This window comes from Phaenicophaeus curvirostris, chromosome 1 (genome assembly GCF_032191515.1).
Source record: "Phaenicophaeus curvirostris isolate KB17595 chromosome 1, BPBGC_Pcur_1.0, whole genome shotgun sequence".
Taxonomy (NCBI): Eukaryota; Metazoa; Chordata; class Aves; order Cuculiformes; family Cuculidae; genus Phaenicophaeus; species Phaenicophaeus curvirostris.
The window spans coordinates 193,607,867-193,624,540 of record NC_091392.1 but is presented as its reverse complement, the minus strand read 5'-3'; the positions used below and the strand labels follow the sequence as shown (position 1 = coordinate 193,624,540).

Below are 16,674 nucleotides of genomic sequence, written 5' to 3'. Positions count from 1 at the left end.
TTGCTTATACTGAGAAGTGGATAGATGTAATTAATGCACGTGGCATGTCTTACAATTTCATTAATAGCATTTGTAGAGAGATACCCAGAAACAGAGAAGCTGGTTTGAGCACTCAGTTACACCTAGAACAGAGTGGTTTGGGGCCATATTGTCCCTCCTCATGTCTGCTGAAGGCAACATGCAAATTGTCACCTAAAATGCCCCAGCATATCAGCTGCAGGCTAAAGAAAAGAGGCTGCGTGGCACAGTCCCTCTGCTTCATGGCTCGGAGAGAATCACTCCTGCTGTATCCCAACATTCTCAGCTCTGCGGGCGTAAATGAAGCAAAAGAGCTCCGCTGCCCTTGGGAGATAAGTGGCAAAGCTCATCTTAATTTTCTTCAGAAGGTCTGGGTTTTTTCTCATCTCCATGTGCAACCGTTATCCCTTCGTGTTTGGTCCTTAGATGTTTCAGGTTGCTGCAGTGTTCTACTGTTGCAGTTCAGCCCAGGGCCTTCAGCAGGTGGAAGGTGTCACCAGATTAGTGGCTAGTTCTTTATGGACAAGAAAAATTGGAAAAAGATGAGTTAATGGAAGAAAGTAATATGGAAAAATATGCTGGAGCTTCAGGTGGGTTTACTCTGTTCATGGAACCGCATAAATCAAACACCTTCAATTCAGATCTCATCAACAGAAAAATATTTGGGAGAACTGAAGAATTAAAAAAAGACAACTGATGCTGTGCCTGCCCCTCTAATGCTCTCCTCCTTGCTAAGGTCTCTCCATGCCATTGCAGGAACCTTGTTGACCACCCCCCAACACACCGCCATCGGAGCACATCCAGTTTCCGTGCCAACGTACAGGGCTCAAGGAACCCCCACCTACAGCTACGTACCTCCACACTGGTAAACCCACTGGCCAATTCATGTAAGTGCTGCCTTTGCTCTGCCCTTGTTGATTAATTAGCCCCAAACAGTGTCATTGCTTCTCTTCTTCCTGCAAAGCTGCTGAATCCCTTTGTCTGGGCAATGCCTTGACTCCAGAAGAGCCATTTAGCGCTGCTCCCCAGCAGGGGTAGCTGCACAGGATGCTGTCCTGGGCTTCAGAGGGTATTAGGGACGCACAGTGTACCTTGACCTTAGATCCTACTGCTTGGTGAATGCAAGACTTTACCTGTGACCTCAGTGACATCAAGCCACTCTGAGTGTAGTCAGGCACCACGAGGGTGGAAGTTTTCATTTTTAAGGTTTCGGATGCATCATGTTCTTTGATAGTCACAGAATGGTTTGGGTTGAAAGGGACCTTAAAGATCATCCAGTTCCATCCCTGCCATGAGCAGGAACACCTCCCGCTAGCTCAGGGTGCTCATTGCCCCATCCAGCCTGGCCTTGGACACCTCCAGGGATAGGGCAGCCATGACCTCTCTGGGCAACCTGTGCCAGTGCCTCACCACACTCACAGGAAATAATTTCTTTCTAATATCTAATGTAAATTTATGCTCTTTCAGTTTAAAAACATTACCCCATGTCCTATCGCTGCACTCCCTAATAAAGACTCCTTCTGCGTCTTTCATATCACTTGAATATGGGGTTCTTTTCCCTGATAAAACATGCTGAGAGACCATCCTGTTTGTTAGCACCAGGGTTATGTGCAGCTGCATGCGACCAGCTGCAGGTTCTTGTCATGCTCAGGATCCCAGAAATCCTAGCTGCTTGTTTAAAAAACATCTGTGTGTTGCTGGAGCCCTTGGTCCATCACGCCCAATTAACAGGCTACGCAGCTGACAGGAACACATGATGCTGCACTGGGAGGCAGCGTAGATCTCATCCAGCCCAGGGGGTCATCTGAAATCTCTCCTTGCTGCATATATTGCGCTGGGCTAATCCTGCCCGTGACAAATTGTTCTGCAATTAGCAGAGAGCATCCCATCTGTATATTTTTAATCCTGTGCATTGGATACTGCTGGTGAGCTGCTGCTTTCTCAGCTCTGTACCCAAGAAATTGCCTGTATAGCAGTGCAAGGAGTGGTTACATCTCAGATGCATCAGCTGTATGTGCTGCACATGCAGTGCACGGGTGCAGAGAAGAGGAGAACACCCTTGTCTGATCACAGAATGTTAGCAGCACAGAATGGTTTGGGTTGGAAGGGACCTTTAGTCATCTAGTCCAACCCCCATGCCATGAGCAGGGTCATCTTCAACTCAGTCAGGTTGCTCAGACCCTTGTCCAGCCTGACCGTGAATGTTTCCAGGGATGGAACATCCACAACTTCTCTGGGAAACCTGTGACAGTGTCTCACCACCTTCATTGTAAAAAATGGCTTCCTTACATCTAGTCTTAATCTCCCCTCTTTTAGCTGAAAACCATTACCCCTTGTCCTAACACATCAGGCCTTGCTAAAAGGTCTGTTCCCATATTTCTGACCCGGTCCCCTTTAAGTACTGACAGACCTCAAAAAGGTCTCCCCAAAGACTTCTCTTCTCCAGGATGAACAACCCCAACTCTCTCAGCCTTTCCTCTTAGGAGACATGTTCCAACCCTCTGACCATTTTTGTGGCCTCCTCTGGACCTGCTCCAGCAGGTCCATGTCTTTCCTGTGCTGAGGACTCCAGAGCTGGATGCAGTACTCCCAGTTGGGGTCCCACCAGAGCAGAGCAGAAGGGCAGAATCACCTCCCTCGACCTGCTGGTCACACTGCTTTTAATGCAGCCCAGGATACACCTGGCTTTTTGGGCTGCAGGGGCACATTGTTGGGTCCCGTCCAGCTTTTCATCCACCAGTACCCCCAAGCCCTCAGTAGGGCTGCTCTCAATCTCTTTTTTCCCCCCAATCTGTTTTGATACTGGGGGTTGCTTTGACCCAAGTTCAGGACCTTGCACTTGGCCTTGCTGAACCTCATAAAAATCACCTGGAACCACTACTTGAGCTTGTCCAGATTCCCCTGAACAGCCTCCCATCCCTCAGGTATGTCGACCGCACTGCTTTTTCTAATTCCTTGTTTTTAATGTGTTTGCTTTCTTCCAGATCCGGAGTCAAACATTGTATGCAACTACACAAGTCTTACATCGGTGCTGTGGCCGCTGTACTGCAGCACCTCGTCTGTTTGCAAGAACAAAAGAACAAAAAAAAGTGCAAGGGTCACTTTATGCATTCTTTAGTGGTTTTTGTAAAAGCTGCTTTTTCTAATCTTCTGCCTCTTTTTTTTTTTCCTCTCCCCTTTCCTCCTCCCCAATCCACATAAATTGTGTAACACACATACTGACACTGAGCAATAGTAAAGTTCTCTCTTTGGTCCTATCATTTGAAAGCTCAGAATATTCACTTTTCCAGCATTGCCCAGCTGAGTGGTGCAAAGATCCCCCACTTCTTGTTCGTTTGGGTTCTTTTTGTTATTCTTCTGTTGTCGTTGTTGTTGACGAAAGCCTAGATTTTCTTTGGCTAGTAAGAGTGGTTGATGTTCAGGGTACTATGTGAAAAGCACAGCGCTGGTAGGCAGGCTTATTCCAGTTTGGTTTGGGTATTTTTAGTTGAATAATATAAATTATTTAATCTTCCATAACATATTACAAGAAAATTGGTGTCTTCCAGATAGCTGTTGTGATAGATTATAAATGCATTATCTGCAGTGACATTCTGAACTCATCCCTTCTTTTGTAGGAGTAAGAGAATATAAATATAATTAGTGACGTAACACACTTGTCTTAGGAAGTAGGAGGACTGGTCACCGTTGGTTCTTTGGTCTGCTTTTTCCAACTGGGCAAATGGATCATGCATGATGGGAAGAGAGCAGCAGAGAGATGCATGCCCTGCTAGCATCTTACATCTCTTGGGAAAATGAGATGCTCCCCATCAGCCACGTCCTGGGGCTGTGCAAGGGGGAAGGCAGCTACTTCCTTGCATGGCTACCATTTGCAGGCAGAGATATTCTGGGCTGCTGTTGAAGGAAGCAGGATGTCCAAGGATTGGTCTGAAGAGGTTCACCAGTCCAAGGAATAGTCTGAAGAACTTCTTCAGGTCCAGGGGTTAATCTGAAGAGCTTCTCCAGAGTCTGGTGATATGGGAAAAGAGTGTGGCTGGTCAATGGAGAAGAGTGTCTGAAACAGGGTGAAGGAAAAAGACAGGTGGCTTCACCTTGCACCCACACTATTGACAGGGCTGAGACTGAGACCAAACCATGATGATTGATGTGGACCCTCATTCTTTGGGTTATAGCTGGATTTGGAGACGTTCAGGAGAAATGTTCATCCAGGCACAAGTCCTGGAACCACAGAGAAAAGCTGGAGGAGGGTGATGTCCAGCTGCTCTGCTTGGTGAGCAGGGAGAAGTGGAGGGGAGAGGAAACAATAGCAATAAACATGTTGCCTTCCTCGTGGAAGGTACCTGAAAAAAGGTGAGAGCAAGGAAGGTTATCCACAGTTGATGTGGACTAGGCTGGCAGTCAGTGGGCTTGCAGAAGCCGTGGGCATCGTGGTCGTTTCTGGGGACTTCAGCTTACCCAAGGGTGTGAGGATGGGAAGATGATGCAGCCAGTGACATCCTACCTCAGGGTGTCCAAGTAGAGCAATAAGTTGTCTTGAGGGCAGCAGGGAGTGTTCGTATTTGCAGACAACGCTTGCAGCCGGTTTGAGTTATTTTAAAAACCTTATCCCTAAACACAGCTCAGAAACAAGGTTCTTTTCTTTTTTTCCTAAGAGAAAAAACATTGTTGGGTTTTGATTTTTCCCTCAAGCGTGCCAAAAAAGTTGCATTCACATGGAGATGTTGGCATCCTTACGTCTCCTGGGCTCCGAGATTGTCATAGTGGGCCAGATCTAGAGCCTTTAAGGGGGTCAGGATTGTAGATGTGTGGGTGGGCGTCCCTCCTGGAACTGCTTGGTGTGGGTTTCCAGCACATGCAGGGTGTTGAGTCAGTGCCCCTGTGTCCTTGTTGGTTGCTCTGCTTTGGTCATGCCTGGACCACCCAGATGGAAGTGAGGGCAGTGAGAAACATCTCTGGAGGGTCACCCTGACCAAGACATGGTAGTGTAGAGGTCAAACTGGAGGGTCTTTCAGAAGAGTAAGGTGACAGGTTGTGGGCATCTGGCTGAGACCTCCTTTCTCTTGGTGATGTCTCCCACCCTGGCTTCTGCTTCTATTCTACCTTCCCATGAGCATGGTCCAGATGAGGGAAAAAAGCTTAGACACCCAAGAGGACTTTTCCTACTGCTGATTGGTCTCAAGTGGTTTGTCAGGTTCAGTGCTGGTGTTGGTGCTTCTGTATAGAATTCATTTGGCTGGTTCTGCTGTTATTAAAAGAAATCTAGCAAAGCTCTGGTTAACCTTCACAACCTCAGTGGAAACAAAGTGGGTGAAGACTGAACATCAGTGCTGTGTGGTGGGGAAGGTGGATTTGTCCCATGTAGTACTTTGGGTGCACTTTGAATTCATGTAAAGGGAAAAGGGAAGAAAAAAAAATGTAAATAAATGCAAGGCTGCCCCATTGAGCTTGGCAAATCTAAGGGTTAGCATGTAAGGAGCAATAGGACTTTTGGAAATAACAATACCACATCTACTTTCCACTGTTTGCAGCATGCTACAGTTACACCTGGACCAAAAGAACCCCACAACATAGTAGATCACAGGAACTGAAGACCTCTCAAATATCCTTTCTTGCTCTCACTATTGATGTCAGGAGTTGTCTATCAGCATTGAAACATGTAGGACAGAGTAAGCTTTAGCCAACGCACTATGACTTGTAGAGACCAGCCAGTTTCATTATCAAGTCCAGGCCCTGCAGAGGAAGACCTTTCCCAGCAGACTTCCACCAGTAGACACCATCATACCACTGGCCTAGGCACCCTTCACCCTTAACCGTGTTAGGAATGACTGCTAAAATTTTGTCCCATGTCTAGGAAGGAGGCACTAGGCTTTCTCCTGAAAGGAAAAAAAACCAGGCACTAAAGGTGGGGTAGAAAGCTCCAGGAGTTCAGCAAAGAGGTAAACTATTTGCCATCTGTTGGGCAAGAGGCTTTGCCAAGTCCATTTGTCAACCAGTATTTGGTGTAGGCTTGGGCCACCACATGTCTCCAGGCTAGGGTAGGACCTTCCCAAGGTGGATTCATGGGGCCACAGTGGTGGGGAGATGGGGATGTGGGGCTTGATGTCCCTTGGCTCATGCCAGCAGTGACTGGCAGCCTTGTTCTCTTCTGTGTGGAGGGACGCGGTTTTTCAGATAGAGGGAATCATGGAAGAAAAGCCCATGACCTCAAGCCGATTCCTTGGCCAAGTCATGGCTTAAGTGAAGATCCTGGGGAGGCTGCAGCTCAAAGGGCTTTTTGGAGGGACACACTGATGGGGGCCATCAGCTTCTCAAATATTTCATTCCCAGCAAAGCTTTGCTGGTGTTAGTTAAAGAAAAGGGATTCCCATGATGAAGGATCACACCAGCTTTTAGCGGGAAGAGCAGGAGGGGTTAAACCTCTGGGAAAGTCTCAGAGATTAAAATTCCAGCAAAAGAGGAAAGAAAGTAACTCTGAAACTGCTGTTGTGACCATTAACCCATCCCTGCCAGTATTTGCTTTAAAACATGAGCTGTAACGTGAGATGTGGGGGGAAAAGCCATGTTACTAGTGGTGGTGGCCCCCAACTTGAGTGAGCCCCTCGAGGCCTGTACCCATCTCGCCTCCAAGCGGCTGAACCCTCCAGGCGAGGATTTGCTCCTGTATTTTCTGAATAATAATAACCCAGTCAAGCTTTTTGCAGTTTCAAGTTGTAATGACTGTGAAGTGTTATATAAAAGCCTCGGCGGTTTGTTTTTTTAATGATGGATGTTTCAGGGTATCAGGTTTTCCCCCAGGTGCCAGCATCCTGCTGAATACAGTCCTTCCCAGAGACTCCCCAGGCTTTGCCATCCCCTCCCTCCCCTCCTGCATCCCCAGGGGGTTCAGATGATGTGGTCCCCAGCAGAAGGGCATGAAATAGGGTCTTGCTTTCTTAGAGGAAGAAAAAAACCCCACATTTGAGGGGTTTATTTTCAATAGGAAAACCCAGCCACTTGACAACAGCAATAAGAGCCACTGGATACCCATAAATCCAGGGCTTTGGATTGGTTTTTTTTTCAAATTGTCCAATTTTTCAGGCCCTCCGAGCATCCATCATCCCCAAAATGCAGTGACCCTCTGCCCGTCTTCCCTTTGCTTTGCCACACATGCTGGGCTGTCAGCAGAATCAGGCTCTACATATTTTTTCTGTTGTGTCCTAGCATTCTCATAGGGAAAAAGGAAAGTAAAGCCTATTAAGGAGACTGGGAGGAAGTAAAGCTTGGAGAAGGGATTTTTCCAGCATATGGCACCATGGCATTACAGATTCACTGGTAATCAAGTAAAATAACCTGTTACAGGGATGTTTGCAAAGCAGGAATAGCAAAATATATGGTTTAATAGTAACAATTCCTGGTTGGAGACACTCAGTCATGCTGTTTGTAGGTGAAAATCATGCTACAATAGAGCCACCTGCAGCATCACTGCACCTTCCTGCAAGGGATGAAGCTGGAGAAGCTGTGTTTTTCATGGGGTGATACAAGTTCAGGATCAGGGCTGTGGGTGAGGAGCAATTCACAGAGTTGGCAGCCATCAGGAAGCACAGTGAGGTGCAGGATCACACCCAAACCCTCCTGTCCCCGTAGCATGGAGCAAACACATGCTGGTCTCCTACCCCGCTTTCTACGTAATTAATTTTTTAATTCATTTTGACCAACAGGCCAGCTCCTTTTTGAATATTACTGGACCTCTTAAGCAAAAATAAATATATATTAAAATAGAAAAAAAAGATTAAAAACCAAGAGTAACCATGTCTTCCAAGCCTAAGTCTCAAAGGTGTGTAGGGAACATGGCCTTGAACTGATGCCCTGGAAAGCCCCACAGCCTCGGTTTGTCCATCTGAAGTGTAAATTTGGGGTTTTTTTCCGTTTGTTTTCTGTTCTGGTTTTGGTTCTGAAGATCAGGTCGTGATCTCCCTGACAGATTTCAGCCAAGAGTTTGTAACTGTACGATATTTACTGTAAGATGTAGAACATTCGATAACTATTAAAATGTTTCCAAAAAATAAATAAAAGCGCCCGAGAGGGTTTGGTGGTTGGTTTTTCAGCACGGTGATGTGGAGAAGTGAATGTAAGCAGCCATAAACCCATTTCTAGGTTGATGGTGGAGCTTGAGAGTCTCCAACCCAACCTTGGGTGGGTTGTCCTACTGACCCTGACATGGCTGAGCCAATGTGGTCCTATAGAAACAGCTCCTGTGCCAAGCGGAGTGTGTCATCTTTATGGTGAGCAGGCCATCACCACGATGTTCTCCTGGGCTCACTGAGACTGAATAGAAGAGGAGATGCAGATGCAGGAGACAAGTCTTGGCCAGAGCAACCATGCTGGTGGGGTTGTTGGTAAGGTGTGATCCAGGGACCTCTGTAGTGTGCAATGTTGAAAGCTGGCACCTGGTAATGAAGGGAACTCAAGAGCTCATGATGCTCCTGGGGAGGCTTCAGTTCAATAGACCCAGAAGGTGACCATCAAAAGGCATCCCGACCACATGACATCCTCTGTTGCATGTTGCCTCCAGCAGAGCTGTGCTCTGGTGTTGTGGCTCCCGGAGATGCTCTCCATCAGGCCACCACCAGACCTCAGGGGCAGAGAATCCTTCTCACCAGCTGGGCAAGGTGTTGGATCTGCCATGCTGCCAGCGGACACGTTGGCGGCAGCAGCAGAATTCAAGCAGCCACCTCCAGTGCTTTGTGGCAACAAGTGGCACTGGCTTTCATGTGGTCTCCAACATCCTCTGTCTCCCTGTGTCTCTGTGGGTCTCTGTGGGTGTCACCGTCCTGCCGAGGCAGCCTCCAGGCCAGGTGCCAGCTGTGGAGGACAAAGGGATGGTCTGTGTCTGCAGGTTGAGGTGGATTTGGCCCTCTGCATTGACCGAGGTGACAGGAGCCACAGCATCAGTCCCCTGGACAGTCCAGTTTGGGTCACAACAAATGCCTGCAGTGGGATCATCCAGGGACATCAAGGGCTGGAGGGGACAACTCCTGCTGCTAAGGGCAGCCATCCGGGTTGTTCCCACTGCGGCAGCTAGTCCAGGTCCTCCATAGGGATGCTGAAGCCCTGAAGGATTTTGCCATGGGCTCAGCAGGAGTCAAGCTGTCCCCAGATGGCTGGGATGGGAGCTAGAGGGGACACTGCATCTGGGGTGGCCCCTAGGAGTGATGGAGGGCTGCACCGAGGACAGACCAGCAATGCCATGAGCTGGGCAGGCGCAGAGGGGCAGAAGTGAAAGCAGGGCGGGCAGCTGCTGGGGCGCCAACAGGGTCACCTTGTGTCCCAATGACTGTAACCGGCCTTGGCAGGGCGCAGTGACAGAGGTGGGAGTGCATGCAGACGCGTGTATATGGCCGTGCGCAGTTACAGAGCCCCAAGTGCACATGGGGGTTGTTTTGCATGTATGTGACTGCACATGTGTGGATGCGTGTGCACACACCCAGGGAGGCTGTGGCTGCCCCATCCCTGGAGGTGTTCAAGGCCAAGTTGGATGGAGCCTTGGGCAGCCTGGACTGGTGGGAATTGTCCCTGCCCATGGCAGAGGGGTTGGAACTGGATGATCTTTAAGATTCCTTCCAACCCAAACCGTTCTATGATTCTATGATATGTGTGTGTGCACGCAGAAAGGGGGCCTACATGTGCACATGCCCATGTTCATGGTTATGTTTGCATGTGCAGTGGTGCATGAACAGGTGTCATGTGCAAGTCTGTAGGTGTACACACTTTTACAAAGCTCCATGTGCATGTTTGCTTGTGTGTAGGCCTGTGTGCGCATGTGTGCGAGTACATAAGTGTGTGCACATTGCATGCAGAGATGAGTTTGCATGTGCATTTATCATAGAATCACCAGGTTGGAAAAGACCCATCGGATCATCGAGTCCAACCATTCCTATCAAACACTAAACCATGCCCCTCAGCGCCTCGTCCACCTGTCCCTTAAACACCTCCAGGGAAGGTGACACAACCACCTCCCTGGGCAGCCTGTTCCAGTGCCCAATGACCCTTTCTGTGAAGAATTTTTTCCTAAGGTCCAGCCTAAACCTCCCCTGGCGGAGCTTGAGGCTGTTCGCTCATCCTGTCCCCTGTCACTTGGGAGTGACTTGGGAATATATTTATGCGTATATTCATTTGTATGTGTGTGTGTGGAGCAGCATGGGAGTGGGTGGGTGTGCATGTCTGTGTGTGTGCATGTGTATAGACGCTTTATAAAGCTCCATATGCAACTGCGTGTCTGTGTGCACGTGTGACTGCAAACATGTGTGTGCGTGCACAGAGGCGTACGTGCATTTGTGTGCAGAGAGGGACTTCCTTGGGCATTTCTGTAACTATTCCTGTCTGCACATGTATGTGCACATGCAGCAATGTGCAAATATCTATGTGTGCCAATATCTATGTGTGCATGCACGCGCACACTTGCAGAGCTCCATATGCAAGCGTGGGTATGTTTGCATGCAAGCATTACTGTCAGCTTGTGTATGTGTAAACATGCACAGTGTGTGTGTGCGCACATTCATCCATGCACACATGTATGTGCATGTGCAGCAGTGTGCAAATAGGTGTCAGGTGTGTGTACATGTACTTGTAGAGCTCAATGTGCGACTGTGGGTGCGTTTGCAGACATGTGACTGCACATGCAGATGTGTGTGACCGCAGAGGTGGATTTGTATGTGTACACGTTCATCCGTGTATGTGTTTGCATGAGCAGCAGTGTATGAAAGGTGTCATGCACATCTCTGTGTGTGTGTGTGCATATGTACATACCCTTACAGGGACCTATATGCATGCTTACCTGTGTATGACTGCATACGTGTGTGTGGGAGAACATAAGTGTATGTGCATAGATGTATGTGGGCAATGTGCACACCTACAGAATCATAGAGTAGTCTGGGTTGGAAGGGACCTTAAGAGCCCATCTAACCCCACTGCCATGGGTAGGGACATGTTCCACTAGATCAGGCTGCTCAAGGCCCCATCCAGTCTGGCCCTGAACACCTCCAGGGACAGGGCAGCCACAGCTTCGCTGGGCAACCTGTGCCAGTGCCTCACCACCCTCATGGTGAAGAAATTCTTCCTTATGTCTAATCTAAATCTGCCCCTCCCCAATTTATACCCATTCTCTCTCATCCTATCACCACAAGCCTTTGTAAACAGTCCCTCCCCAGCTTTCCTGTAGCCCCTGCAGGTACTGGAAGGTCACTATAAGATCTCCTCCGGGCCTTCTCTTCTCCAGACTGAACAAGCCCAACTCTCTCAGCCTGTCCTTGTATGGGAGGTGCTCCAGCCCTCAGATCATCTTTGTAGCCCTCCTCTGGACCTGTTCCAACAGTTGCATATTGTTCTTATGCTGAGGATTCCAGAACTGGACACAGTACTCCAGGTGAGATCTCACAATAGAGGAATAGAGGGGCAGAATCACCTCCCTCGACCTGCTGGCCACGCTGCTTTTGATGCAGCCCAGGATACAGTTGGCCTCCTGGGCTGTGAGCGCACACTGCTGGCTCACGTCAAGCTTCTCATCGATGAGCACCCCCCAGTCCTTCTCCTCAGGGCTGCTCTCAATCACATCAGGCCATGATTCCATGCTGGCACACACACACTTCCATGCCCAGGCACTCTTGGCAGCCAGTGCAGCATCATCGTGTGGTGTGTGTGAGAGGGCACGTGTGCCCGTGCAGCTGCCCATGAGTCACACAGCAGCCCCGGCTGTGTCACCCTGTGCCAGGCCCACAGCACCCTGCTGTGTGACAGCCTCTCCATGCTGCCTCGGTTTCCCCTCTGTGTGTCCCCAGTTTATGGGTGTATAGTGGTGTGTGTACAGGCGCATGCATGGATATATAAGGGGACATAAACGCATAGCCTTTTGTGCATCTATAGGTGCGTGACTATACATGTCAGTGTATGGAAACGTGTTATATATGGGTGCATAGGTATTTGCTATATAGGAGTAGCTGTGCGAGTGTGCAGATACACAGGGGATGGAGATAGATTAAAGCCCTGGCTGTAGAACACCCCAGGGGCCACCAGGCAGCACCCTATTACACCAGCACCTACCCTACACTCCCACCAGCACACACTTCACAACGCCCTAGAGCACCTTAAAGGGGGGGGGGGTGAGGAAAGGGGAGGAACTCACCAAACCCCATCTGACTTCCATTTTAGAAGTAATTTTTTAAGCCTCCCATCTCCTGGAAGGGGCATATGGGGTGATGAACTGCTTTAAACTCACAAATAACCAGGTACTCTCATTAGGCTTCAGAGCTAATGCTCCGTCCTCCAGACTCCTGAAGCCTTGCTTTGCTCCAGGAAGAACCTCCACAGGGGCCTCTACAAGACCTTCCCTCTGCCTCTCCTCACCTCAGGGGGGGCGTCAGTGCTTTTCAACCACAGGGGCTGCATCTCGCTACCAGCAGGAAGGGGACCACGGAGCGGTTCACCCTCTGCTTCACTCCTCATCTCAGGAATCCGGGATACCCGAAACCTGTTGGGAGGCATCACATCAGGCTGTCCCCACCCTGAAGGATCAGGGTTAGGGGAGGAAACACACCAGGGGGTATCCCTGCTTACCTTCCAACGGAGAATATTGTCACCTCACCAGGGCGACCCCTGGGTTTGAGGACCTTGCTGGCATTGAGCAATGGCAGCACCTCAGGCCACTTCTTCTGGCTGCAGCGGGCACACGGGGCCAAACCCTGCACTGTGTGAAGGTGCTGCTGGTGCTGGCAGACAGGGGGAAACTGAGGCAGGAGGTGCAGCCTGAGAAACAAAGGGGAGATGCCATCAGCATGGCATTGGTCTCGCCCTGGGGAGCTCCTCAGTGCAGCCTTGGCAGCGGGGTAGGGTCAGGTCTTACTTATTTGGGGAGGTGCAGCCTGGTGGTGGCATCAGCTGTTGGTCATGATGCTCCTTCAGCAGCTCCTCCAGTGCAGCAGCATTTTCTGTAGGTGGGGGGAGAGCAAGAAGGAGGAGTCACAGGTGTCCAGCCCACATCACCCCATCCAAGGACACCCCCTGACCTTTCTTCTCAGCAATCAACCGCACCAGTACCCCGATGGTGTCCTCATTGGCATCCTCCAGGTGGTAGATGGAGCTGGAACCTGGAAGTAGAAATTGGGGCACTCAGTGTTAGGGAATAACCCATCCTCACACCCCTGCCCCAAAGGACAAGCAGCTGGGACAATGAGGACCAAAAGCTGAATGAGGCAAGATAGATGTAGGATGGATGTGGGATCACCAAAAGGTGCCTGTGGCACAACCAGGGCTCACTGATGCTGAGGGGCCGGGGCTCCTTGCTGGCCGTGCAGTGGTAACCCTTCTTCTTCAGCAGGTTGCAGACCAGGATGCCCAACAATCCCATGGCGCAGAAGACTGGGACAATGGTCAGCACACCTGCTTGTGCCGCTGCCTCCTCCTCCTCTTCCTCACCCATCACGGTCACCCGTGTCCCATTGGTCCCCACCAGCTGGCCTGGTATTTCAGGGCTGCGGGCTCGCCGTCGGCCTGGGGGGAGGCAACGGATCAGCCCCATAGAGGGGTCTTGTTGGGATTAAATCCCATCTTCCAAGGAGCCACGCTGCTGGGTTGGCTCGCAGGGAAGCAGAAGCCACTCGTGTCACGAGCGGAGACATTCTCAACTGCACAGTAAGATGTCACCTCTCATCTTGAGAGGGACACATTCTGCAGCACCTCCGGAACAAACACCGGTGCAACAGGCACCCAGGCACCCACCTGGGCACCCCGGGGTGCTGTGGGGAGCGGTGGCGCAGGGCAGGCACTGGCCCTGGGGCTCCCTCTCCCCTTCAGGGCTGTAAAACCTGTGGGGTGGGAGGGGAGGGTGAGGATATGGCCTACGAGCAGCACCGGGGCTGGGGGTTTGCAGCATCCCCCCCGGCTGGGCTCACCCTGGCAGGCAGGCTCCACAGCGGCTGTCGGTCACCACGGTCCCAGGTGCCACCAGGAACCTGTTCCTGGCCCAGCAGCGGGTGTGACTGGAGCAGGATACACCCCCTGGAGAGAAGGTACCGGGGGGACAAGCTCGGCAGGTCCTCACTGGATCCTGTGCTGAGCCACACGCCTGCATAGAGGGAAAGGAAGGTGAGCGATGGCCGGATCCTGCACCTTTTCTCCAGAGGGAGACGCACCACAAGTGGGCACAGCTTACCCCAGCGGGCTCCTTGCCAGGGGGGCATCCTGGCATCTCGTATTCCTGGGGTCCACAGCTCCTGGCCCCCGCGCTGGGTCCACTCAGCACCTGCGGGAGAAGCAAAGAGCAGTGCTCAGCACCAGCCGCTCTGGTTCTCCCACTGCTCCGAGGCCTGTGCCAGAGGCAGCGCGGCTGCAGTGCAGGCGACGCAGCAGAGGGTGAACCCGTCACAAGCGCCGCGATGGGTGCAAACCTGTCACATGGACCATGGCAGATGCACACCCATCGCCCGCAGCACGGGGGATGCAAACCCATTGCACACACCGCAGGGGATGTCAGCCTATCAGAAGCGATGCGACGGGTGCAATCCCATTGCAATGCACCGTGACACATGCAAACTCAGCACCGGTGACGTGATGGATGCAAACTCCCTGCCTGCATCGTGAGGGATGCAAACCCATCGCGGGCCACCAGCAACACGATGGGTGCAAAGCTGTGAGATGCACCCTGGCAGAAGTGAACTCAGTGCCAGTAACAAGATGGATGCAATCCCAATGCATGCACAGTGGTCGATGCAAACCCACCACGGCACTCTCTCAGTCCAAGCCACCCCAAGAGAGTTGCCCTGGTCCTTGGGGTACCCACACATCCCATCCCAAGAACAACTCCCGGACATGGGACAACATGGTGGCCCTGGGGAAACCAGCAAGGGAGAAGCCACAATTCCAGTCAGCCCCTGCCCTGGAAGATTTGACAGAGGAGAAAAAACCCCACCCTCTGTGCAAATTAAGCATCACTCTGGGGCTGAGCTGCAAGTTTCCATGTGAGAAGTGTTTTGGGGTGCCCTATTGTGTCTGCGGAGCAGTGTTAGTATCAGAAACGGCGTGGCCAGCAGGTCCAGGGAGGTTATTCTCCCTCTGTACTCGGCACTGGTGAGACCACTCCTCAAATCCTGTGTTCAGTTCTGGGCCCCTCACCACAAGAAGGATGTTGAGGCTCTGGAGCGAGTCCAGAGAAGAGCAACAAGGCTGGTAAAGGGGCTGGAGAACAGGCCTTATGAGGAACAGCTGAAAGAGCTGGGGTTGTTTAGCCTGGAGAGGAGGAGGCTGAGGGGAGACCTTACTGCTCTCTGCAACTACCTGAAAGGAGGTTGTAGAGAGGAGGGAGCTGGCTTCTTTTCCCAAGTGACAGGGGACAGGAGAAGGGGTAATGGCCTCAAGCTGCACCAGGGGAGATTCAGGCTTGATATCAGAAAGAAATTTTTCATGGAAAGGGTCATTGGGCACTGGCACAGGCTGCCCAGGGAGGTGGTTGATTCACCTTCCCTGGAGGTGTTTAAGGCACAGGTGGATGAGGTGCTCAGGGACATGGTTTAGTGTTTGATGGAATGGTTGGACTCGATGATCCGAAGGGTCTTTTCCAACCTGGTGATTCTGTGATTCTATGATATGGGGATGGGTTTGAGCACTGAAGGTCCCAAAAGCAGAGATGCAGAGGTATGGGATGCATGAGGCCATACTCACCCCTAGGACAGTGATGAACCACCACCACATCCTGCTCCTCTTCATTGCCAAGGGAGACCTGCCTGAGGAGGAGCACCAAGGTCACCATCCAGGATAAAGTTGCAGTAGGGAGGCCATCTCATCCCATATTGCCCCCGTGGGGATGCTCCAAGGCATCTGCTTAAATGTCCCTGCAGCAATGGTCCTCTATCAACCCCCAGAAAGTTTGATTAGAGGTTTTATGGGATGCCTGGAATCACCCTCTTCCCCTGCAGACCCCAACTCCATCCCAAACTGCAGAGAGACCAACCCTGCAACAGAATCGGGACCAGCTGTACAAGGAGCAGAAGAAGGAGCAGATGATGCTAAACATCATTAAATGAAGGTCTTTCCTGCTCCAAAGGAAATCCTTATACATCTGCCACGAGGAAATGAAGTAACTAAAAAAAATAAATATATTCAAATAAAAACAAAAATCAAGGGAAATGAAAGATATTTCCCACAGGCTCATCTGCCCTCTTCGGGCTCAGCAATTAATTGTCAAAATTAAAATAAATACTGGCAGCATGGGGGAAAGGAGGGAAAAATAAATAACAATCCAAACCTGGATCCAGCCTCTGCGGCCCACATGGAAATTACCCCAGTTGTCACGGTCCTGCAAGAGCCATGCTGGAGCTTCGTTACAGCCTTTGTCTGATGAGTTTCTCCTAATTAGTGGCTGGCATCATAGGTCTGAGATGCAGTTAATTAAACTCAGGAGGGGAGATGCTGGGGGGCAAGCAGGGCAGAGACAGGTAATTATAGGACATGGGCTGGGACATGACAGCATGGGCCAAAATGAGCATCCTCCATGCTCCAGTTCCTCCCAGTAGCTACCAGTTAGCGAGCACCCCATCAGGGTGATAGCATGAAGTCAAACAGCACAAGCTGCACCCCGAGCTCCATCTTCACTCACACCATCCATGCCAAGCTAGGACCCCGTGATTCTGG

General features: G+C 50.8%; 2 protein-coding genes across 9 annotated transcripts in view; one reads left to right on the top strand and one right to left on the bottom strand.

The window, feature by feature from the left end:
* The window catches only part of FAM168A (family with sequence similarity 168 member A), a 212,331-nt gene extending 205,975 nt beyond the window's left edge, over positions 1–6,356 (top strand). For all 7 annotated transcript variants that reach the window (XM_069883373.1, XM_069883370.1, XM_069883367.1 and 4 more), the window contains 2 exons: positions 775–905; positions 3,003–6,356. In XM_069883373.1, the coding sequence (XP_069739474.1) occupies positions 775–887 (113 nt within the window). In that variant the 3' untranslated portion in view covers positions 888–905; positions 3,003–6,356. The remainder of the gene's footprint in view (positions 1–774; positions 906–3,002) is intronic.
* A 1,883-nt stretch (positions 6,357–8,239) lies between these two features.
* RELT (RELT TNF receptor) lies at positions 8,240–16,391 on the bottom strand. Of its 2 annotated transcripts, XM_069883361.1 has the most exons (11): positions 16,289–16,391; positions 15,706–15,767; positions 14,201–14,290; positions 13,941–14,113; positions 13,768–13,853; positions 13,306–13,539; positions 13,056–13,136; positions 12,893–12,977; positions 12,607–12,795; positions 12,397–12,520; positions 8,240–8,859 (listed from the first exon to the last, which is right to left on the bottom strand). In XM_069883361.1, the coding sequence occupies exons 2-11, from the start codon at positions 15,748–15,750 to the stop codon at positions 8,821–8,823; spliced, it is 1,146 nt and encodes a 381-aa protein (XP_069739462.1). In that variant the 5' UTR covers positions 15,751–15,767; positions 16,289–16,391; the 3' UTR covers positions 8,240–8,820. The 2 variants fall into 2 exon arrangements, with proteins under 2 accessions (XP_069739462.1, XP_069739463.1); XM_069883362.1 differs by lacking the exons at positions 12,397–12,520; positions 16,289–16,391 and having other exon boundaries at positions 15,706–15,835.
* Between the last annotated feature and the right edge of the window lie 283 nt (positions 16,392–16,674).

Bases quoted from the DNA above. Each gene is read 5' to 3' on its own strand.
- RELT (XM_069883361.1), bottom strand. From the start codon at position 15,750: ATGAAGAGGAGCAGGATGTGGTGGTGGTTCATCACTGTCCTAGGG. The intron at 13,540-13,767 runs GTGGGTGCCTGG...GCCTCCCCCCAG, and splicing joins CAGCACCCCGGGGTGCCCAG to GCCGACGGCGAGCCCGCAGC. The intron at 12,521-12,606 runs GTAAGCAGGGAT...GCCTCCCAACAG, and splicing joins ACAATATTCTCCGTTGGAAG to GTTTCGGGTATCCCGGATTC.